At 43.5% G+C, this 22,581-nt stretch overlaps 1 protein-coding gene across 1 annotated transcript in view; it reads right to left on the bottom strand.

The window, feature by feature from the left end:
• Positions 1–6,047: 6,047 nt before the first annotated feature.
• The window catches only part of lman2 (lectin, mannose-binding 2), a 29,660-nt gene continuing 13,126 nt past the window's right edge, over positions 6,048–22,581 (bottom strand). The window contains exons 4-8 of the mRNA XM_083786074.1: positions 18,159–18,241; positions 13,277–13,438; positions 10,279–10,393; positions 10,043–10,162; positions 6,048–7,781 (exon numbers count right to left, since the gene is read on the bottom strand). Coding sequence (XP_083642200.1) covers positions 7,621–7,781; positions 10,043–10,162; positions 10,279–10,393; positions 13,277–13,438; positions 18,159–18,241 — 641 coding nt within the window. The 3' untranslated portion in view covers positions 6,048–7,620. The remainder of the gene's footprint in view (positions 7,782–10,042; positions 10,163–10,278; positions 10,394–13,276; positions 13,439–18,158; positions 18,242–22,581) is intronic.

Here is a 22,581-nt window from a genome sequence, read left to right as displayed (position 1 = left end):
TTATTTTGATCATTGTCAGTTATGTCCGTACTGTATATTTAGGTTATTTGTCGTATCTGAAGTATCTGCCCGGTGCAATTCGTCTAAAACGCCTAAAAGTGAGAAAAGAGACTAATAATGTTCCAGTGTGAAAATGTCAAAAACAGAATTAAATTGTTAATTGCAATTCTTTGTACAACTAATCAACTAAAATGTCATGATTGTGAATTCTGAGAATCTCTCAATGTGTGTTAAAAAAGAGAAAAGAAAGAAATGGTACAAACAAACTCATATCACTGCTACGTCCTTACGTTTCATTCTCGGGATAAACATTGTTACATTTATGTTCAATAAGCTGTTCAATCAATATTGTCAATACTTGCCATATCCTTTATCGTGATGAAGTAAACCTGAAGCCAAAGCCATTCAGAGAAACAAAGGATAGGATGAGCGGAACATCCGTTGATATCCAAAGCATGTCAGGATAGGATGATGACCAGTGAAAGAGGATTACCGGCGCCTTCTAACTCCAGAGCTTCAGACCATTCATTAAAGGAGAATTCCATGCTAGAATGCTTTCTTAGCTTTCTTACCTTTCTTTGTAGCTGTTACGTCCCCACCAAAGAGGTCCAGGTGTTTTTTTGTGCAAAAACTCCTTATTGGCTATTTCCCCTACCATAAGCCCTCAATGAATTGCATTGCATTGAATGGGAATTGAATGGGGCTATGGGGTGTTATGCTAGTTCGCTTATTTCCATCGAAAGAAGTAGTAAAGTGTGCCACATATTATTTACATTATGAAGAGAGGATATATACAAAGAAATTATAATTTTGAGCGATGGAAATAAGCGAATTAGCACAACACCCCGTACACCCCATTCAATTCAATACAATTCATGTAGGGCTTATGGTAGGGGAAATAGCCAATAAGGAGCTTTTGCACAAAATAACACCTGGACCTCTTTGGTGGGGACGTAACAACTACAAAGAAAGGTAAGAAAGCCTTTTAGTATGGAATTCTCCTTTAAGTAAACAATTCTCATAGCATCTCATGTTTAGTGCTACATTACTCTGTTTTTTTTGTAGTTTAGAGCTTCTGTTTCGTTTTATTTCATACTTTACCAACCGACCAACCTCAACTGTGTCAGCAGTATACAAACTAACCTTCCAACCTCAGTTATTAGCACAGGTATTTAAAAAAGTTAAAAGTAAAAAAAACAAACAAAAAAAACAACAACTAAAAAGGTTTGATGCACACGTAAACTAATAACTAACCCAAAGCAGAATGTTTGCATCCAAAAGATTTTCAAGATGAGAGACATATAGGCACATGCGCCAAACCCAGTGGCTCTCAAATAAGAGCATAGACACCTGAACACCCCAGTTCAGAATTTTAAAAGTGTGCAAATTATAATAAGCAGATGACTATTGACTAGGACTCTTCTGAGAATTAACCAGGGGGGCAGTCAGCCAGATATTTCGTGAAGATTTCGTGAATCGGTAGTTCATATGTGGCGCCTGTTGTGGCGCTGGACTGGACCCAAAAAGCCCCATAGCTCCATAGAGGCCCATGTATTTTGGCCCAACTTCACCTAGACTGTATTACCTTAATAAACATGGTCATGAATACTTTCTGCTTCCAGTCACTAGTTTAAAGTCTCATTTCTAATGTCATAATATTCTTTTTGGAAAATTATGGTCCCATTAATTAAAAAAATGACCATAAAGAAAAAAAAACATCGCGTATGTTCTGAGGGGCGTGGCTACCGTTACAGTCTATGATCGGGATTCCCCTCCCACTCGAGTCAAAATAAAAACCAACGGAGAAGAAGGGGGGAAGTCCCGCCTCGTTGTCTGGGCAGCCAATGGCCAGCTGGTCCAAAACGGAGCCAGCCAATGGGCCAGCTGGGCCCAAACGGATCTAGAAAGATGGCGATTTACAATGAAGCGATTTCAGGCTTCATTTTACGTTCATGTTAGACCCGGAGAACGCTTTGTCCATATTTTTTACAGTCTATGGAATTAACCAAGTCAAAATGATGAAGGGACATTGACCCATTTAGGACTGAGGAAGATACATACAATATAGCATGTACCAGTGTTGTTTTTGGCAGCAATTTTTTATTTTAGTTTTAGTCATATAGTCTTTTGAATAGGTTTCCTTTAGTTTTAGTCACATTTTAGTCACCAGGAATGTCTTAGTGTTAAGTCTAGTTTTAGTCGACTAAATGTCATAAGATTTTAGTCGACTAAATCTATGTTGTGATTTAGTCGACTAAACTGTATTTTGACGGGCCTTCACTGAATCACTGATTTTACACTTGCTGAGAATAGCAGATCTACAAGCACACAACTGTGCTTGTAGATCTGATATTTTCAGCATGCAAACAAGTGTAAAATGACTTATAGTGGATCTCTTGTCCACTAGTCCCTTCCTAACATTTTAGCCTAGTTTTTATTATTTGTTGACGAAATTGTCAGTGTATATTTAGTCTTAGTTTTAGTCATCATAGCTTAGTTTTCATTTAGTTTCCATTTCGTTTTCGTCAGTGAAAAAAGGTAGTCGACGGACATTTTTCGTCTTTGTTTTAGTCGACGAAAACAACACTGGCGTGTACGTAAGCCACAAGAACCCGGAAATCCTTTATCCCATTTTGACCTGAGATCAGATTCATACGAGGTTTCCGCCGGACACACACTGGTCTGATTAACCCATTCTGACCTGAGATCAGATTCTAAAAATGTCAGTCGCTTTTTACAAGCTATTTTTACAAATAGCAGATCTACAAGCTCGTATCGCGCCACCGAGTGGCGCGATATGAGCTTGTATATCTGCTATTTTTAAATAGCTAAAGCATAACATGATGCCGACACCAAAATGGGTGCCCGGTCAGAATGGGTTATTTGGCATCAAAGGTTTCACCTGACAACAGCGGCTCGAGCACGCGCCTCACACATGTATGGGTAACAAGACCACTCACCCCGTTTCTGTTTTCCTCCCAGAACCTTCCCCAGTGAGGGGTGGGAGAGGCTGGACAGCAGACGGCTTTGACGACTTTGAATTTCTCTAACTATAAACTTTCATGACAGCAGAACAGCCTAAGTACAAATATAATTTATGAAAATCTACTACAGTGAAGTCTGTTCACAGAAGTTGTTGTAGGATATGTGGGGGATTATCTGACGAGGTACCATTTGAGGGGGCAAAACCTTACATATACTAACCCATTCTGACCGGGCACCCATTTTGGTGTTGGCATCATGTTATGCTTTAGCTATTGAAAAACAGCAGATCTACAAGCTCATAGCGCGCCACCGAGTGGCGCGATATGAGCTTGTAGATCTGCTATTTTTGAAAAATCGAAGACACTTTTAGAATCTGATCTCAGGTCAGAATGGGTTAATAATGAAACTGTCAGGATGTAATAGACATTTTTAGAATCTGATCTCAGGTCAGAATGGGCTAAATAATACTAAATTGTTTATAGGTTCAGTATAAGTCAAATAATATAGCCTTTCCACAGGAGTATCTTTTTATATTTTTCCAAAAAGAATACAAACAGCCAATAGCATTATTACAAAGTTATCCCCCTCACTGGGGAAAATTCCGGGAGGAAAAACGGGCACGCACCGGGGCGAGTCTTCCGGTATGTAAGGCTTGTGTCATAGACACGGCTTCAGAACATGGACGGCTCTGAACACAATAGAAAGGATCATTTAACGGTTAACCCATTCTGACCTGAGATCAGATTCTAAAAAATGTCTATTACATCCTGACAGTTTCATTATTAACCCATTCTGACCTGAGATCAGATTCTAAAAGTGTCTTCGATTTTTCAAAAATAGCAGACCTACAAGCTCGTATCGCGCCACTCGGTGGCGCGATATGAGCTTGTAGATCTGCTATTTTTCAATAGCTAAAGCATAACATGATGCCAACACCAAAATGGGTGCCCGGTCAGAATGGGTTAAGGCTTTGCAAAAATAAAAGCAAGATTCATATTAGCCAGTATTAAAAGGACCACTTCACCACTTTTCAACCTATCTTCATATTCACATAAGGTCCTCACTTATAATCATGAAGAAACGGTGCAATTCTTTTTCTACTCGGTCTGTGTCTCATTATGGAGGGCTGTTGGGCAGTTCAGAAACCAGTCTGTGTCTCATAGGAGGGCTGTGGGCAGTTCAGAAACCAGTCTGTGTCTCATAGGAGGTCTGTGGGCAGTTCAGAAACCAGTCTGTGTCTCATAGGAGGGCTGTGGGCAGTTCAGAAACCAGTCTGTGTCTCATAGGAGGGCTGTGGGCAGTTCAGAAACCAGTCTGTGTCTCATAGGAGGGCTGTGGGCAGTTCAGAAACCAGTCTGTGTCTCATAGGAGGGCTGTGGGCAGTTCGGAAACCAGTCTGTGTCTCATAGGAGGGCTGTGGGCAGTTCAGAAACCGTCTTCCAGTGACATCATCGATGGGGAATACAAGCTCATAGAAACTGCAGGCTTTCTAGTCCTGAAAAGTTGCAATGCGAAAATGGAAGCCATCGTTCTCACGATAATGAAAATCTAAACATTTTTGTAAAAAAATATTGTTTAAAAGAAAATCTGCCTAATGATGATGTCACTGGAAGACGGTTTCTAAACTGCCCACAGCCCTCCTATGAGACACAGACTGGTTTCTAAACTGCCCACAGCCCTCCTATGAGACACAGACTGGTTTCTGAACTGCCCACAGCCCTCCTATGAGACACAGACTGGTTTCTGAACTGCCCACAGCCCTCCTATGAGACACAGACTGGTTTCTGAACTGCCCACAGCCCTCCTATGAGACACAGACTGGTTTCTGAACTGCCCACAGCCCTCATATGAGACACAGACTGGTTTCTAAACTGCCCACAGCCCTCCTATGAGACACAGACTGGTTTCTAAACTGCCCACAGCCCTCCTATGAGACACAGACTGGTTTCTAAACTGCCCACAGCCCTCCTATGAGACACAGACTGGTTTCTGAACTGCCCACAGCCCTCCTATGACACAGACTGGTTTCTGAACTGCCCACAGCCCTCCTATGAGACACAGACTGGTTTCTGAACTACCCACAGCCCTCCTATGAGACACAGACTGGTTTCTGAACTGCCCACAGCCCTCCTATGAGACACAGACTGGTTTCTAAACTGCCCACAGCCCTCCTATGAGACACAGACTGGTTTCTGAACTGCCCACAGCCCTCCTATGAGACACAGACTGGTTTCTAAACTGCCCACAGCCCTCCTATGAGACACAGACTGGTTTCTAAACTGCCCACAGCCCTCCTATGAGACACACACTGAGTAGGAAAAAAATCGTGCAATTTTTTCATGATTATTAGTGATGACCTATTATATGAAGATAGGTTGAAAAGTGGTGAAGTGGTCCTTTAACCTCTGGATTGATAGCATACCAAACAGAACATTGGAAACGACTAACAATATCATCAGTCACATTTATTTAAGCGTTCACAGATATGATTTTTTTAAAACTTCCAGAGACGTAAGGGCCATTCCCACACCAAGCACGACAAGCATAACGATTAGTAGTTCGTCGTCAAAACTGATGGCGTTGAGGTTGTGGACGTGATCTTTGAACCCCAGACAGTGCTCATATTCTAGGGGGGGGAACATTAGCCAAATAATATCACGATCTACAAGCTCACAACATGCCGCGGGACGCGTTGTGACCTTGTAGATCTACAAGCTCACAACACGCCGCGGGACGCGTTGTGAGCTTGTAGATCGCCTGTTTTTTTTTAGAGATCTGTCGTAGGCGGGCGGGCGGGCGGGCGGACAAAGCGGTCCAGGTTACAGAGCAGCGGTTCTCAAACAGTGGCACACTGTCAATTATTCATGTTACATTATTGTTAACCCATTCTGACCTGAGATCAGATTCATACGAGGTTTCCACTGGACACACACTGGTCTGATTATAACCCATTCTGACCTGAGATCAGATTCTAAAAAAAAATGTCAGTCGTTCTTCGATTTTTTCAAAAATAGCAGACCTACAAGCTCGTAGCGCGCCACTCGGTGGCGCGCTATGAGCTTGTAGATCTGCTATTTTTTCAATAGCTAAAGCACGACATGATGCCAACACCAAAATGGGTTCCCGTTCAGAATGGGTTAAATATCTGCATTTACAAGACGTCTGACACAATCAGAGAATGTAGAAGAATTGTTATTTTGATCAACATTTATTTGCCCGTTATCTCTCCTAATGGCGCCAACGTCAACACAGCATGGATCCATGTGGACATCATTCTTTCGCTTTGGGTCTGAAGGCACTAAATATCGTCAAATGGTGGTTCCGTGGCTCAAATGCAGAATACATAATGGCCCTCGATGTGAAAAGGGTTAGTGGGGCCCCGGGGACCACTAGGGGTCCTTGAAGAGAGTTCCAGGGGGTCCCCAGCTAAATGATAATTAGGAACCAAATGGACCCTTATGGGACACTATGGGAGTTAAATTATCTTTGATTTTACATTATACATTGGGGTCCCAGAAATAGAAATGCCATTAAAACACAATCAGTGCTTCAAAATAGGAGCTCTGGTGTGCCAGAGTTGTCTCAGCGCTTTTACTCTGAAAGCCATGACCCGGAAATAATCTACTAAAAAAAAGTTGACTTTATACATTGCTATAGCTTACATTGCGATCATTTTAATGCTCATTTAATTTGAACTGCTCCAGAGGGTTTAAGCGGTTAAAATATATATATTTAGTTATCATGCTTGGTATGACCAGCCCATAACTCTCAATGCAGTGCTTCAACGATACAAACATTTGTACAATCTCTAGGGAAAATAAAAAAAAAGAAAGAATGAAAATCATCACAACGAGACCCATTTTTCCTACCGGTTGGTTCCCAACGGGAACCGGTTCAGTTCTTTTTGGTTCTTTGGTCCATGAGCCAGAGCTCCAAAATTGTACCGTTAATTATGAATTGAGTGGGCTAAACAATACCTATATTAAATTGTTTATAGGATCAATATACGTAAATGAATATACGATAGCCCTCCCACAGTAGTAGCTTTCTCATTATTTTCTATTTTTTGCATATTTTCCTATATAATGGAAAAATACATTTGTAATACAATAAATCATTGTCTTCGTGTACGTAATCAACTGGGGAAGTTTCACGGCGATAACAATTTAACCCATTCTGACCTGAGATCAGATTCATACGAGGTTTCCACTGGGCACACACTGGTCTGATTAACCCATTCTGACCTGAGATCAGATTACAAATAAATGTCAGTCGTTCTTCGATTTTTCAAAAAATAGCAGACCTACAAGCTCGTAGCGCGCCACTCGGTGGCGCGCTATGAGCTTGTAGATCTGCTATTTTTCAATAGCTAAAGCATAACATGACGCGGACACCAAAATGGGTTTCCCGTTCAGAATGGGTTAATATTAGGTAATGGTTTTGCTTTTACACTCAATTCATAATCGACGTTCCAATTTTGGGAGCTCTGGCTCATGGACATTATAAGAACTGAACCGGTTCCCGTTGGGGAACGGAGCGGGTGGGAAAAGGGGTCCTGAGGGAGTGCAGTGAATCTGTGTAGTTTGTGTCACGAGGAATAATACCTCTCCTCTCTCTCTCTCTCTCTCTCTCTCTTCAGTAAAATCTCTTGTTGCGTTCCTGCCTCTTCTGGAAGACCACGGCGCCCACCACCGCACACACCACGATGCCCAGCAGAGCGCACAGCAGGAGGAGGAACACCTTCCAGCCGGTGAGCGGCGTTCCCCGGAAGTTCCCCGTGGGATCGTCGATGTTGTCTGTGAGAGAGAGGAGGAGAGAGGAGGAGGAGGCAGAGTTTGACCCATTTTAGACCTGAGAAAGGGCCGATTCATACTCCTACTTTAGAGCCCAATACAATTTACAATTTAGGCATTTAGCAGACGCTCTTAATCCAGAGCGACTTACATTAAGCAATAACAAAAAAGCATGGGAATACATCACATAAAAGTATTTATCATGAAACATGCGTAAGCTAAGAAAGTAACAGTGGAATATCTATATAGTGAAACTATACATATTTACTACTATGCTATACATATGTACTATGGCGTGCTATGACTACATACAATGCAATTATAGTGCTGTCTACATAACATGCTATAAGTCTGTATCAAATGCTATCTAAGTCTACAGAAATGCTATCTAAGGTGCTAGGGTTAAGTGCTATGGGCCATCATGGAGTCTGAAAAGGTGGGTTTTCAGACTACGGCGGAAGATTGGGAGTGATGCTGCAGTTCTGACTGCAATGGGAAGTGCATTCCACAGTTTTGGAGCCAGAAGGGAGAAGAGTTTGGGCGAATAAAAGTCGGTTCGGCGCTGTAGAGCCTACAATGTGACGTCATTTGGCTCTGTAGAGCCTACAATGTGATGTCATTTGGCTCTGTAGAGCCTACAATGTGACGTCATTTGGCTCTGTAGAGCCTACAATGTGACGTCATTTGGCTCTGTAGAGCCTACAATGTGACGTCATTTGGCTCTGTAGAGCCTACAATGTGACGTCATTTGGCTCTGTAGAGCCTACAATGTGACGTCATTTGGCTCTGTAGAGCCTACAATGTGACGTCATTTGGCTCTGTAGAGCCTACAATGTGACGTCATTTGGCTCTGTAGAGCCTACAATGTGACGTCATTTGGCTCTGTAGAGCCTACAATGTGACGTCATTTGGCTCTGTAGAGACTACAATGTGACGTCATTTGGCTCTGTAGAGCCTACAATGTGATGTCATTTGGCTCTGTAGAGCCTACAATGTGACGTCATTTGGCTCTGTAGAGCCTCCAATGTGACGTCATTTGGCTCTGTAGAGCCTACAATGTGACGTCATTTGAGGTTCGGGGGGGGGGCTCTTCGGTGCTACTGACATTTTCTGACGAGCCAAAATCATTTCGGCACTACAGCGCCGAAACAGCGGAAAATAGGAGTATGAATCGGCCCAAAAGATTCTACAAAAGGTCATCTAAATCCTGACAGTTTTCTGAATAAACGTCGTTCTCCAACCCCCAGAAATAATTACCTACATCTGAAAACATGTTGTTTTCAGGGAACCCCAATTCATCAAAACATTTAGAGACGTACGAATAAAGACACTTCTATATAGTCAAGGAACGGAACAGGAATTCATCATAAAGGAGGTAAAAAAAGGGAAAAGAAATATATACAGTGAGGAGAAAGGGGGTGGGTGGTGATTCAGATTTTACGGGGGCCAGTTTCGAATTGCAGCCGTCCGTAGGTGCCCTTTGACCATGACTTTGTCCACATGGTGCAGCCTTTGATACCTTTTTTTTTAATATATATATTTTTTTTTATCCCACGATTTTGTAACCCATTTTTCACCCCTGTGTCAATGATCTAATGTGATCCTGGGCTCTACACACCCTCCACCAACCTAGTCCCCATATATGGGGGACAAGGGGAGAGCAACGGACTTGAACTCATGCTTCCTTCATGCCTGAGTGTCCAAGTTGTTCCTTTACACCTGACAGGGGGGAGTTTCCCTGGTTGGACGTAGCGCGTGGAAGGAACACGTTATTCCAACCAGTTCCTTTCCCCTCCATCAGGCGTCCCGGCTGGCCAGGGGGAGGCAGTTTAGTGACCAGGATTACTGCACGTTTTTGTGAGGGTACCTACCCTAGGGGACACGGGGAGAACATGCAAACTCCACACAAAGGCCCTTTCGCCAACCCCGCCTCGGGTATGGGCACTGATGACGTGGAGGAGGAAACACGCCGCCAGCACCCACAGCGCCCCGAGCGGGAATCGAAACCAGGACCTTCTAGCTGTGAGGCGACAGCACTACCAACTGTGCCAACGTGCCCCCAGCCTTCGATACCTTTGACCATGACTTTGTCCACATGGTGCAGCCTTCGATACCTTTGACCATGACTTTGTCCACATGGTGCAGCCTTCGATACCTTTGACCATGACTTTGTCCACATGGTGCAGCCTTCGATACCTTTGACCATGACTTTGTCCACATGGTGCAGCCTTCGATACCTTTGACCATGACTTTGTCCACATTACCTTTGGGGGACTTGAAGAGGCTGACGCTGGGTTCAATCTTGGTCCAGTCTTGGCTCTCCTCCTCTGGGGTGTGCTCCACCATGAGCTGGTACATCTTCATGGAGATGACGTCGTGGTTGTCTGGAAAGACAAGTAATCACAACTGTGTGAACCGAGCGGTGCAGGCTCTCTCTCTGTGTGTGTGTGTGTGTGTGTGTGTGTGTGTCTCCCGGACATCTCTGCATTTCCCCTCCTACCAGAAAGATCGCCGGTCGCTGCAGAGGCGCCAAAGAAATAACCCGTTGGGAGTCGAACGCCCCCGATGTCGATGCACTCCCTCCACTCGTTCTTGTCCTCCACGTCGACCATCACCTGTTTGGGGAAGTCGCACAGCAGTGTTGATTTTGACAGCAATTTATTTTATTTTAGTCATAGTCTCTTGGAATAGTTTTAGTCACCCGGAATGTTTTAGTGTTAAGTCTAAGTTTTGGTCGACTATAAATATCATCAGATTTTAGTCGAACTAAAATGTATTTTGGGGGGGGGGGGGCCTTGATGCCGTCGCAACTGCTGATTTTTACAATTGCTGAAAATAGCAGATCTACAAGCTCACAACGCGGCACACTGCGACGCGTTGTGAGCTTGTAGATCTGCTATTTTCAGCATGCAACCAAGTGTAAAATTACTTTTTACAGAGGGTATGCGCATGCATAAAGTGAATGGCAAATTGAGTGGCAAAGTGAGTTTAACAATGTTTAATGCAATCAGATAGGACATATGGGCTGTCAAGGAGAGAGAGAGACACACACACACACACACACACACACACACACACACACACACACACACACACACACACACACACACACACACACACACACACACACACACACACACACACACACACACACACACACACACACACACACACACACACACACACACACACACGTTTTGTTCTGTGCGAAATGTGTGTGTGTATATATGTGTTTCTGCATACTTGGCTGCTGTGTCGCAAGATACATTTGAGTGTGAACTGACAATAAAGTACTGTATCACTATATAACTATATCACATCAATAACCGTGTCAGTGTCAACATTGCCATTTTTGAAAATTTGTGAAAATAATTGAATATACAGTGCCTCCGGAAAGTATTCACACCTTCACTTTTACCACATTTACCTCATTTAAAAAATGGATTAAATTCGTTTTTTTCCTCATCAATCTACACACAATACCCCATAATGATGAAGTGAAAAAAGCTTTCAAATATTTTGTTAATTTATTAAAAATAAGAAACTGGAACATAAGTTCCAGTTTTCACACTCTTGACTTAGTACTATAAGTTGAGGCACCTTTGGCAGCAATTACAGCCTTAAGCCTTTTTGGGAATGATCCTACAAGCTTGGCACACTTGAATTTGGGGTATTTCCCCCCCCCCTTCTTCTCTGCAGATCCTCTCAAGCTCTGTCTGGTTAGACGGGGAGCGTCGCTGAACAGCTATTTTCAGGTCCTTCCAGAGCGAAAGGTTTTTTAACTCAAATCAGTGTTTCGGGCATGAAAGATTATTCTGGGGGTCCTCGACATGAAAAAGGTTCATCACCTGACATAGTAGGAACATGGGCTTTTTCAGGATGAGAAACCATTTGTAGAATGGTCCTGGGGTCTAGACTAGAGAGTGACATTTTGTCGGGATTCCCGTGGGTCACGCGATTCCCGCGGGAATCCCGTGGGATGGGATTAACATTTTTATTAATCCCGTGATCGGGACGGGACGGGAATGAAAGTCAACGGGAGCGTGCAGGAGCGGGAATGATCATTTTCAGCTGGTCGTGGCGCCAACCAAAAGAACAGAAGCACCCATATTTGTAGTCATCTTTCAGTGAGACAACGCTCTTTTGACTTGCGTTAGCAAGTCAAAAGAACTACACATACCAATAATCCAGTAGTAAAAAAAAACAAAAACAGGAGCGGGATGGGAGTGGGAGTCATCTCGAGTGGGAGCGGGATGGGATCAGGAGTCATTCTACAGGAGTGGGACAGGACAGGATTTTTTAGTTTTTTACCCTGTTCCAGGATTGGGACAGGACAGGATTTCTTCTGTGCGAGTGGGACAGGACAGGAGTGGAAATCCACTCCCGTGTCAGTCTCCTGGGGTCTAGACGGTACTGTACGGTAAGTCATTAGAATGGTCCTGGGGTCCAGACGGTACTGTACGGTAAGTCATTAGAATGGTCCTGGGGTCCAGACGGTACTGTACGGTAAGTCATTAGAATAGTCCTGGGGTCCAGACGGTACTGTACGGTAAGTCATTAGAATGGTCCTGGGGTCCAGACGGTACTGTACGGTAAGTCATTAGAATGGTCCTGGGGTCCAGACGGTACTGTACGGTAAGTCATTAGAATGGTCCTGGGGTCTAGACGGAACTGTACGGTAAGTCATTAGAATGGTCCTGGGGTCTAGACGGTACTGTACGGTAAGTCATTAGAATGGTCCTGGGGTCCAGACGGTACTGTACGGTAAGTCATTAGAATGGTCCTGGGGTCCAGACGGTACTGTACGGTAAGTCATTAGAATGGTCCTGGGGTCCAGACGGTACTGTACGGTAAGTCATTAGAATGGTCCTGGGGTCCAGACGGTACTGTACGGTAAGTCCTTAGAATGGTCCTGGGGTCTAGACGGTACTGTACGGTAAGTCATTAGAATGGTCCTGGGGTCTAGACGGTACTGTACGGTAAGTCATTAGAATGGTCCTGGGGTCTAGATGCTACTGTACGGTAAGTCGTTAGAATGGTCCTGGGGTCTAGACGGTACTGTACGGTAAGTCATTAGAATGGTCCTGGGGTCCAGACGGTACTGTACGGTAAGTCATTAGAATGGTCCTGGGGTCCAGACGGTACTGTACGGTAAGTCATTAGAATGGTCCTGGGGTCCAGACGGTACTGTACGGTAAGTCATTAGAATGGTCCTGGGGTCTAGACGGTACTGTACGGTAAGTCATTAGAATGGTCCTGGGGTCTAGACGGTACTGTACGGTAAGTCATTAGAATGGTCCTGGGGTCCAGACGGTACTGTACGGTAAGTCATTAGAATGGTCCTGGGGTCCAGACGGTACTGTACGGTAAGTCATTAGAATGGTCCTGGGGTCCAGACGGTACTGTACGGTAAGTCATTAGAATGGTCCTGGGGTCCAGACGGTACTGTACGGTAAGTCATTAGAATGGTCCTGGGGTCTAGATGCTACTGTACATACGGTAAGTCGTCCTTTGGAGTAGCGGATGGCGAGGTACGTGTCGTGCTCCTTGTTCCTGATCTCCGCCGAGCACCCGCCCAGCTCCGAGGAGCGGCCATCTTTGCCGTGGTCGTAGCCCACCGTGCCGTTGTTCACCATGGCCGAGATGTACGGAAACGTCCGCTATAGAAGGGAGAGAGAGGGAGGGGTTAGCTTGTTTTTTGCTATAGTGGCAACCGCAAACAGAAGGGAGAGAGAGGGAGGGGTTAGCTTGTTTTTTGCTATAGTGGCAACTACAAACAGAAGGGAGAGAGAGAGGGAGGGGTTTTAGCTTGTTTTTTGCTATAGTGGCAACTACAAACAGAAGGGAGAGAGAGGGAGGGGTTTTAGCTTGTTTTTTGCTATAGTGGCAACTGGCAACCGCAAACAGAAGGGAGAGAGAGGGAGGGGTTTTAGCTTGTTTTTTGCTATAGTGGCAACCGCAAACAGAAGGGAGAGAGAGAGGGAGGGGTTTTAGCTTGTTTTTTGCTATAGTGGCAACCGCAAACAGAAGGGAGAGAGAGGGAGGGGTTAGCTTGTTTTTTGCTATAGTGGCAACCACAAACAGAAGGGAGAGAGAGAGGGAGGGGTTTTAGCTTGTTTTTTGCTATAGTGGCAACCACAAACAGAAGGGAGAGAGAGAGGGAGGGGTTTTAGCTTGTTTTTTGCTATAGTGGCAACCACAAACAGAAGGGAGAGAGAGAGGGAGGGGTTTTAGCTTGTTTTTTGCTATAGTGGCAACCACAAACAGAAGGGAGAGAGAGAGGGAGGGGTTTTAGCTTGTTTTTTGCTATAGTGGCAACCACAAACAGAAGGGAGAGAGAGAGGGAGGGGTTTTAGCTTGTTTTTTGCTATAGTGGCAACCGCAAACAGAAGGGAGAGAGAGAGGGAGGGGTTTTAGCTTGTTTTTTGCTATAGTGGCAACCGTAAACAGAAGGGAGAGAGAGGGAGGGGTTTTAGCTTGTTTTTTGCTATAGTGGCAACCGCAAAAAGAAGGGAGAGAGAGGGAGGGGTTTTAGCTTGTTTTTTGCTATAGTGGCAACCGCAAACAGAAGGGAGAGAGAGAGGGAGGGGTTAGCTTGTTTTTTTGCTATAGTGGCAACCGCAAACAGAAGGGAGAGAGAGAGGGAGGGGTTTTAGCTTGTTTTTTTCTATAGTGGCAACTAGGGGTGCAACGGTTCAGTTAGACCACGGTTCGGTTCGAACCTCGGTACGGAGGCCACGGTTTCGGTATAGTAAAAAAAATTACACCCGTGTGACGGGAAGTGACCCCCAGGAACGCGCCCAGGGGGCCGGGCCGGTTCCGGCGAGCCGCCCCGTGTCCGAAACGGTTGAGAAATGACAGAGTTACTGTGTGCCGGTCCCTCTACTGTACCCTCTACTGTACTGTACTGTACTGTCACTGTACTGGCACACACGAAATAATCATAATATACAGTTAATAATGTGCGTGTGTGTTTGTGTGTGTGTTAGGTTGCGCACAGGTGGTGAAAAACAACCATGCTGTTTTCATGCTCATACCCAGCCAGCCAGCCAGCCAGGCAGTGGCTTGCACCACTCGAAAAGGTTTATTTATAGCATTTTCTTTTCTTCTGTCTTTTTTTAGCATATATTATTTTATTAGGCATTTCTGCCTTTTCATTATTTTAAAGGGGGAAAAAACCTGTTTGTTGACTTTTCGCTGACGAGATAACCCTCAAACATGGATAGCACATGGCTAACGTGATAGCCGTAAGCCGTGCCAGTGTGGGGAGACGGATTGGAGGAGGAGGTTGAGGAGGAAGCGACAGCGGCTGTAAACGTTCTCCCTCCAGGCCAAATGGCCAATAATGGATTTAATAATGCCAAGTAGGTCTCTGCATTGATACGGTCGACATGTTGTGTTGCTGTCAATCGCTTTTAGTTTTGACTACCGCAAAGCTACCGTTGTAACTATAGCCATTGAAGTACAACAGAGAACTTTGGGACATTGAGGGGGCAGAAAACAGCGCCCGAGCAGCGCTGTTCATGCAGCCTGGAGTGTGACGCAAATAACAGCAATTTTAGGCATGTGTGCAACATGACAACTGTTTTAAAGTATTGTACAGTGACAACTACAGTCTCTGTAATGTTTATGTTGTACTATTACTAAAAAAAACGATCTAAAATAAAAGGGATTTAAGATCAGAAAACGCATTTATTATTATGCAAATTAAACCGTAAAGCTGATAAGCACACTCTGTTATTTCTTAACGGTCGGCTAACCGGCTAGACGGTTACCCCCCCGACATCCCTAATCTCAACCAATAAAATGTGGGGGGGGGATAGGAGGGGTGGACGGCGTCGCTGTATACGTCAGGACCGTCTTGTTGAAAAACAATGTATTCTAAACGAGATGTCACGGTTGGGCTCGCATCGCTGGCAGTCTGGCCCTCGTGTGGCCCTCAGTGTGGCCCTCAGTGTGGCCCTCAGTGTGGCCCTCAGTGTGGCCCTCAGTGTGGCCCTCGATCGGTTGGCCTGTGATGAACTATTGCTACGGTCATGTAGCTGTGGGTGAGTTGGAAGGGAGAAAGATCAAGCATGCTCACTTTTACTGACAACCAGAGTAAACCTTCTACTGACAACCAGAGTAAACCTTCTACTGACAACCAGAGTAAACCTTTCACTGACAACCAGAGTAAACCTTCTACTGACAACCAGAGTAAACCTTCTACTGACAACCAGAGTAAACCTTCTACTGACAACCAGAGTAAACCTTTCACTGACAACCAGAGTAAACCTTTCACTGACAACCAGAGTAAACCTTCTACTGACAACCAGAGTAAACCTTCTACTGACAACCAGAGTAAACCTTCTACTGACAACCAGAGTAAACCTTCTACTGACAACCAGAGTAAACCTTTTACTGACAACCAGAGTAAACCTTTCACTGACAACCAGAGTAAACCTTTTACTGACAACCAGAGTAAACCTTCTACTGACAACCAGAGTAAACCTTTTACTGACAACCAGAGTAAACCTTCTACTGACAACCAGAGTAAACCTTCTACTGACAACCAGAGTAAACCTTTTACTGACAACCAGAGTAAACCTTCTACTGACAACCAGAGTAAACCTTTTACTGACAACCAGAGTAAACCTTCTACTGACAACCAGAGTAAACCTTCTACTGACAACCAGAGTAAACCTTTCACTGACAACCAGAGTAAACCTTTCACTGACAACCAGAGTAAACCTTCTACTGACAACCAGAGTAAACCTTTCACTGACAACCAGAGTAAACCTTTCACTGACAACCAGAGTAAACCTTTTACTGACAACCAGAGTAAACCTTCTACTGACAACCAGAGTAAACCTTCTACTGACAACCAGAGTAAACCTTCTACTGACAACCAGAGTAAACCTTCTACTGACAACCAGAGTAAACCTTTCACTGACAACCAGAGTAAACCTTTCACTGACAACCAGAGTAAACCTTTTACTGACAACCAGAGTAAACCTTCTACTGACAACCAGAGTAAACCTTCTACTGACAACCAGAGTAAACCTTTCACTGACAACCAGAGTAAACCTTCTACTGACAACCAGAGTAAACCTTTTACTGACAACCAGAGTAAACCTTCTACTGACAACCAGAGTAAACCTTTTACTGACAACCAGAGTAAACCTTCTACTGACAACCAGAGTAAACCTTCTACTGACAACCAGAGTAAACCTTTCACTGACAACCAGAGTAAACCTTCTACTGACAACCAGAGTAAACCTTTTACTGACAACCAGAATAAACCTTCTACTGACAACCAGAGTAAACCTTCTACTGACAACCAGAGTAAACCTTCTACTGACAACCAGAGTAAACCTTTCACTGACAACCAGAGTAAACCTTTCACTGACAACCAGAGTAAACCTTTTACTGACAACCAGAGTAAACCTTCTACTGACAACCAGAGTAAACCTTTCACTGACAACCAGAGTAAACCTTTCACTGACAACCAGAGTAAACCTTTTACTGACAACCAGAGTAAACCTTTCTACTGACAACCAGAGTAAACCTTTTACTGACAACCAGATTAAACCTTTCACTGACAACCAGAGTAAACCTTCTACTGACAACCAGATTAAACCTTCTACTGACAACCAGAGTAAACCTTTTACTGACAACCAGATTAAACCTTCTACTGACAACCAGAGTAAACCTTTTACTGACAACCAGAGTAAACCTTTTACTGACAACCAGAGTAAACCTTTTACTGACAGCATGCCCAACCGGAGTGAAGAGAAAACACACAAAAACTGTCAATGACTTAGATTTAGATCAGATGGATAAATATTAAATTAATTAACCCATTTTGGTGTTAGCATCATGTCGTGCTTTAGCTATTGAAAAATAGCAGATCTACAAGCTCATAGCTCAAGCTCATAACGAGCTTGTAGGTCTGCTATTTTTTGAAAAATCGAAGAACGACTGACATAGAAACATGGCTTTTTCAGAAAACTGTCATTTTCAAACAGACATTTTTAGAATCTGATCTCAGGTCAGAATGGGTTAAATTAATTAATTAAATGAAATAACTAGTACAAGGTGATATGCATATATATATATATATATATATATATATATATATATACTGACAACAATATATATATATATATATATATATATATATACACACAAATAGATCACGAGCGAGGACTCACGTCGGTGTCGTCGTCGTTAGAATAAGTGTCTATAAATACGGCCAGCCCGTGGAACAACAGATCGTTGTTGGAAAACACAGGCCCTGCGAAGAGAACAAGTGATTGGCTTCGGAGAACGGCTAACGTGCGCATGCACGCACGCACGTGCACACACACACACACACACACACACTCCGGACACACTTACATCCATCCCATGGAGGTCATTGCGGAAGGAGTCCAAAAACAAAGCCAGGCCAACAAAATGATCTTGGTTTCCAAACACTGGGCCTAAAGGAATGAACAGAGACACAGACAGGTGGAGGCGGGGCCATACATGAATGAATGGAGACACAGACAGGTGGAGGCGGGGCCAGACATGAATGAACGGAGACACAGACAGGTGGAGGAGGAGCCAGACATGAACACAGACAGGTGGAGGAGGAGCCAGAGATGAATGAACAGCCAGACATGGACAGACACATTGGAAACAGTTAAAGGAGAACTCCATGCTAGAAGGCTTTCTTACCTTTATTTGTTGTCGTTACATCCCCAAACCATTGACCAAAGAGGTCCAGGTGTAATTTTGTGCAAAAGTGCATTATTGGCCATTTCCCCCCCCAATATAAGCCCTCAATGGGAGTTGGGTTTTTGTGCTAATTCACTTATTTCCATCAAAATAAGTAGTAAAGTGTGCCGCTTGGGATACTATTTACATTATGAAGAGAGGATATATACAAAAAAATTGATTTTTAAGTGATGAGAATAAGCGAATTAGCACAACACCCCAATGCCCCATTCAATTCAATGCAATGCAATGCAATTCCTTGAGGGCTTACAGTATATTAGGGGAAATAGCCAATGATGCACTTTTGCACAAAACAACACCTGGACCTCTTTGGTGGAGACGTAACAACTACAAATAACACCTGGACCTCTTTGGTGGAGACGTAACAACTACAAATAACACCTGGACCTCTTTGGTGGGGACGTAACAACTACAAATAACACCTGGACCTCTTTGGTGGGGACGTAACAACTACAAATAACACCTGGACCTCTTTGGTGGGGATGTAACAACTACAAATAACACCTGGACCTCTTTGGTGGGGACGTAACAACTACAAATAAAAGGTAAGTAAGCCTTCTAGCATGGAATTCTCCTTTAAGGTGCGTTCAAACCTGAAGATATAGATTTGCTTCCAGTCGCTTCAATCGTTTTACTCATTTTATTTGTAACTTTGGGGATAGTAACCAAATAGACCTGCTCGTTCTCCCCGAGACGGTTCAGTTCAATACATTTAACTTAATTCCTGCTACTATATAATTTATGAGCAGCAAAACTAGTTCCTATTTCTTTGCAAATGTTTTTTTGTTTTTTTTTCACCATTGCAGAGTCAGTTCAAACAGCCAAAACATTTCACATTTCAGGTGCACTTTATAGTCCGGCAATTACGGTAGCTTGAAAAAAAATGTAAAAAGAAAGGGCCCGCCTTCTTCAGCGATTGGGCTACCGCGATTCCAGATGGAAGTCGGTTGTGAAACATGGCGTCTTCCATCTGGCGAAAGTCAGGTTACGAAGATAACAGGCGGCCGTTCGCTTCAGGTCTGAACGCAACGTTACTGTACCTGGTCAGCACCACGAGTCATGACACTAGCATGTGAGGGCTGGAATGTTATGCAATGAACATGATACATAATACAGTATATTTCATATCAGAGATTCTCAAACTGTTTACTGTTCAAGGGTCCCCCTTTTTTTGATAGTCTAGTAGCCAGCCCATAGAGCCCCATTGTGAACCCAGACATGTTGACTACACCAAGGTATTATGTTATAAATGTTGAGTAGGGGTCCCCAGCATGTAGAAACTGATGTTATAAATGTTTAGTATGGGTCCCCAGCATGTAGAAACTGATGTTATAAATGTTTAGTATGGGTCCCCAGCATGTAGAAACTGATGTTATAAATGTTTAGTAGGGGTCCCCAGCATGTAGAAACTGATGTTATAAATGTTGAGTAGGGGTCCCCAGCATGTAGAAACTGATGTTATAAATGTTTAGTATGGGTCCCCAGCATGTAGAAACTGATGTTATAAATGTTGAGTATGGGTCCCCAGCATGTAGAAACTGATGTTATAAATGTTGAGTAGGGGTGCCCAGCATGTAGAAAGTGATGTTATAAATGTTGAGTAGGGGTCCCCAGCATGTAGAAACTGATGTTATAAATGTTGAGTATGGGTCCCCAGCATGTAGAAACTGATGTTATAAATGTTTAGTATGGGTCCCCAGCATGTAGAAACTGATGTTATAAATGTTGAGTATGGGTCCCCAGCATGTAGAAACTGATGTTATAAATGTTGAGTAGGGGTACCCAGCATGTAGAAACTGATGTTATAAATGTTGAGTAGGGGTCCCCAGCATGTAGAAACTGATGTTATAAATGTTGAGTATGGGTCCCCAGCATGTAGAAACTGATGTTATAAATGTTTAGTAGGGGTCCCCAGCATGTAGAAACTGATGTTATACATGTTGAGTAGGGGTCCCCAGCATGTAGAAACTGATGTTATAAATGTTGAGTAGGGGTCCCCAGCATGTATAAACTGATGTTATAAATGTTGAGTAGGGGTCCCCAGCATGTAGAAACTGATGTTATAAATGTTTAGTATGGGTCCCCAGCATGTATAAACTGATGTTATAAATGTTGAGTAGGGGTCCCCAGCATGTAGAAACTGATGTTATAAATGTTTAGTATGGGTCCCCAGCATGTAGAAACTGAGGTTATAAATGTTGAGTAGGGGTCCCCAGCATGTAGAAACTGATGTTATAAATGTTGAGTAGGGGTCCCCAGCATGTAGAAACTGATGTTATAAATGTTTAGTATGGGTCCCCAGCATGTAGAAACTGATGTTATAAATGTTGAGTAGGGGTCCCCAGCATGTAGAAACTGATGATATAAATGTTTAGTAGGGGTCCCCAGCATGTAGAAACTGATGTTATAAATGTTGAGTAGGGGTCCCCAGCATGTAGAAACTGATGTTATAAATGTTTAGTATGGGTCCCCAGCATGTATAAACTGATGTTATAAATGTTTAGTAGGGGTCCCCAGCATGTAGAAACTGATATTATAAATGTTGAGTAGGGGTCCCCAGCATGTATAAACTGATGTTATAAATGTTGAGTATGGGTCCCCAGCATGTATAAACTGATGTTATAAATGTTGAGTAGGGGGTCCCCAGCATGTAGAAACTGATGTTATAAATGTTGAGTAGGGGTCCCCAGCATGTAGAAACTGATGTTATAAATGTTGAGTAGGGGTCCCCAGCATGTATAAACTGATGTTATAAATGTTGAGTATGGGTCCCCAGCATGTAGAAACTGATGTTATAAATGTCGAGTAGGGGTCCCCAGCATGTAGAAACTGATGTTATAAATGTTGAGTAGGGGTCCCCAGCATGTAGAAACTGATGTTATAAATGTTGAGTAGGGGTCCCCAGCATGTAGAAACTGATGTTATAAATGTTGAGTAGGGGGTCCCCAGCATGTAGAAACTGATGTTATAATTGTCGAGTAGGGGTCCCCAGCATGTAGAAACTGATGTTATAAATGTCGAGTAGGGGTCCCCAGCATGTAGAAACTGATGTTATAAATGTTGAGTAGGGGGTCCCCAGCATGTAGAAACTGATGTTATAAATGTTGAGTAGGGGTCCCCAGCATGTAGAAACTGATGTTATAAATGTTGAGTAGGGGGTCCCCAGCATGTAGAAACTGATGTTATAAATGTTGAGTAGGGGTCCCCAGCATGTAGAAACTGATGTTATAAATGTTGAGTAGGGGTCCCCAGCATGTAGAAACTGATGTTATAAATGTTGAGTAGGGGGTCCCCAGCATGTAGAAACTGATGTTATAAATGTCGAGTAGGGGTCCCCAGCATGTATAAACTGATGTTATAAATGTTTAGTATGGGTCCCCAGCATGTAGAAACTGATGTTATAAATGTCGAGTAGGGGTCCCCAGCATGTAGAAACTGATGTTATAAATGTTGAGTAGGGGTCCCCAGCATGTAGAAACTGATGTTATAATTGTCGAGTAGGGGTCCCTAGCATGTAGAAACTGATGTTATAAATGTCGAGTAGGGGTCCCCAGCATGTAAAAACTGATGTTATAAATGTCGAGTAGGGGTCCCCAGCATGTAGAAACTGCCGGATGCTAACTTGCATAATGTTGGGCATAATATGTGACCATACCAATTACAACCTATAGAAGGCAAAATATTCAAAGTTTCATCATGCTTTATGTAGCATGTGATGTGTCAAACGAGGGAGTTTTCATGACGCTGAATCCATTCCAGGCATTAGTTTTGCAAAATAAACACTCATTGGGCTAAAAACGGCCAAGTGGGCAATTTTGAATATTTTGCCTTCTATAGGTTGTTAATGGTATGGTCACATATTATGCCAATTATGAAAATTGCCCAACATATGCAAGTTAGCATCCGGCAGTTTCTACATGCTGGGGACCCCTACTCAACATTTATAACATCAGTTTCTACATGCTGGGGACCCCTACTCAACATTTATAACATCAGTTTCTACATGCTGGGGACCCCTACTCAACATTTATAACATCAGTTT

Source organism: Protomyctophum parallelum (genome assembly GCF_964188405.1).
Source record: "Protomyctophum parallelum genome assembly, chromosome: 16".
NCBI lineage: Eukaryota > Metazoa > Chordata > Actinopteri > Myctophiformes > Myctophidae > Protomyctophum > Protomyctophum parallelum.
Note: the sequence above shows the minus strand (reverse complement) of the source record. Positions and strands in the feature narration are given on the sequence as shown.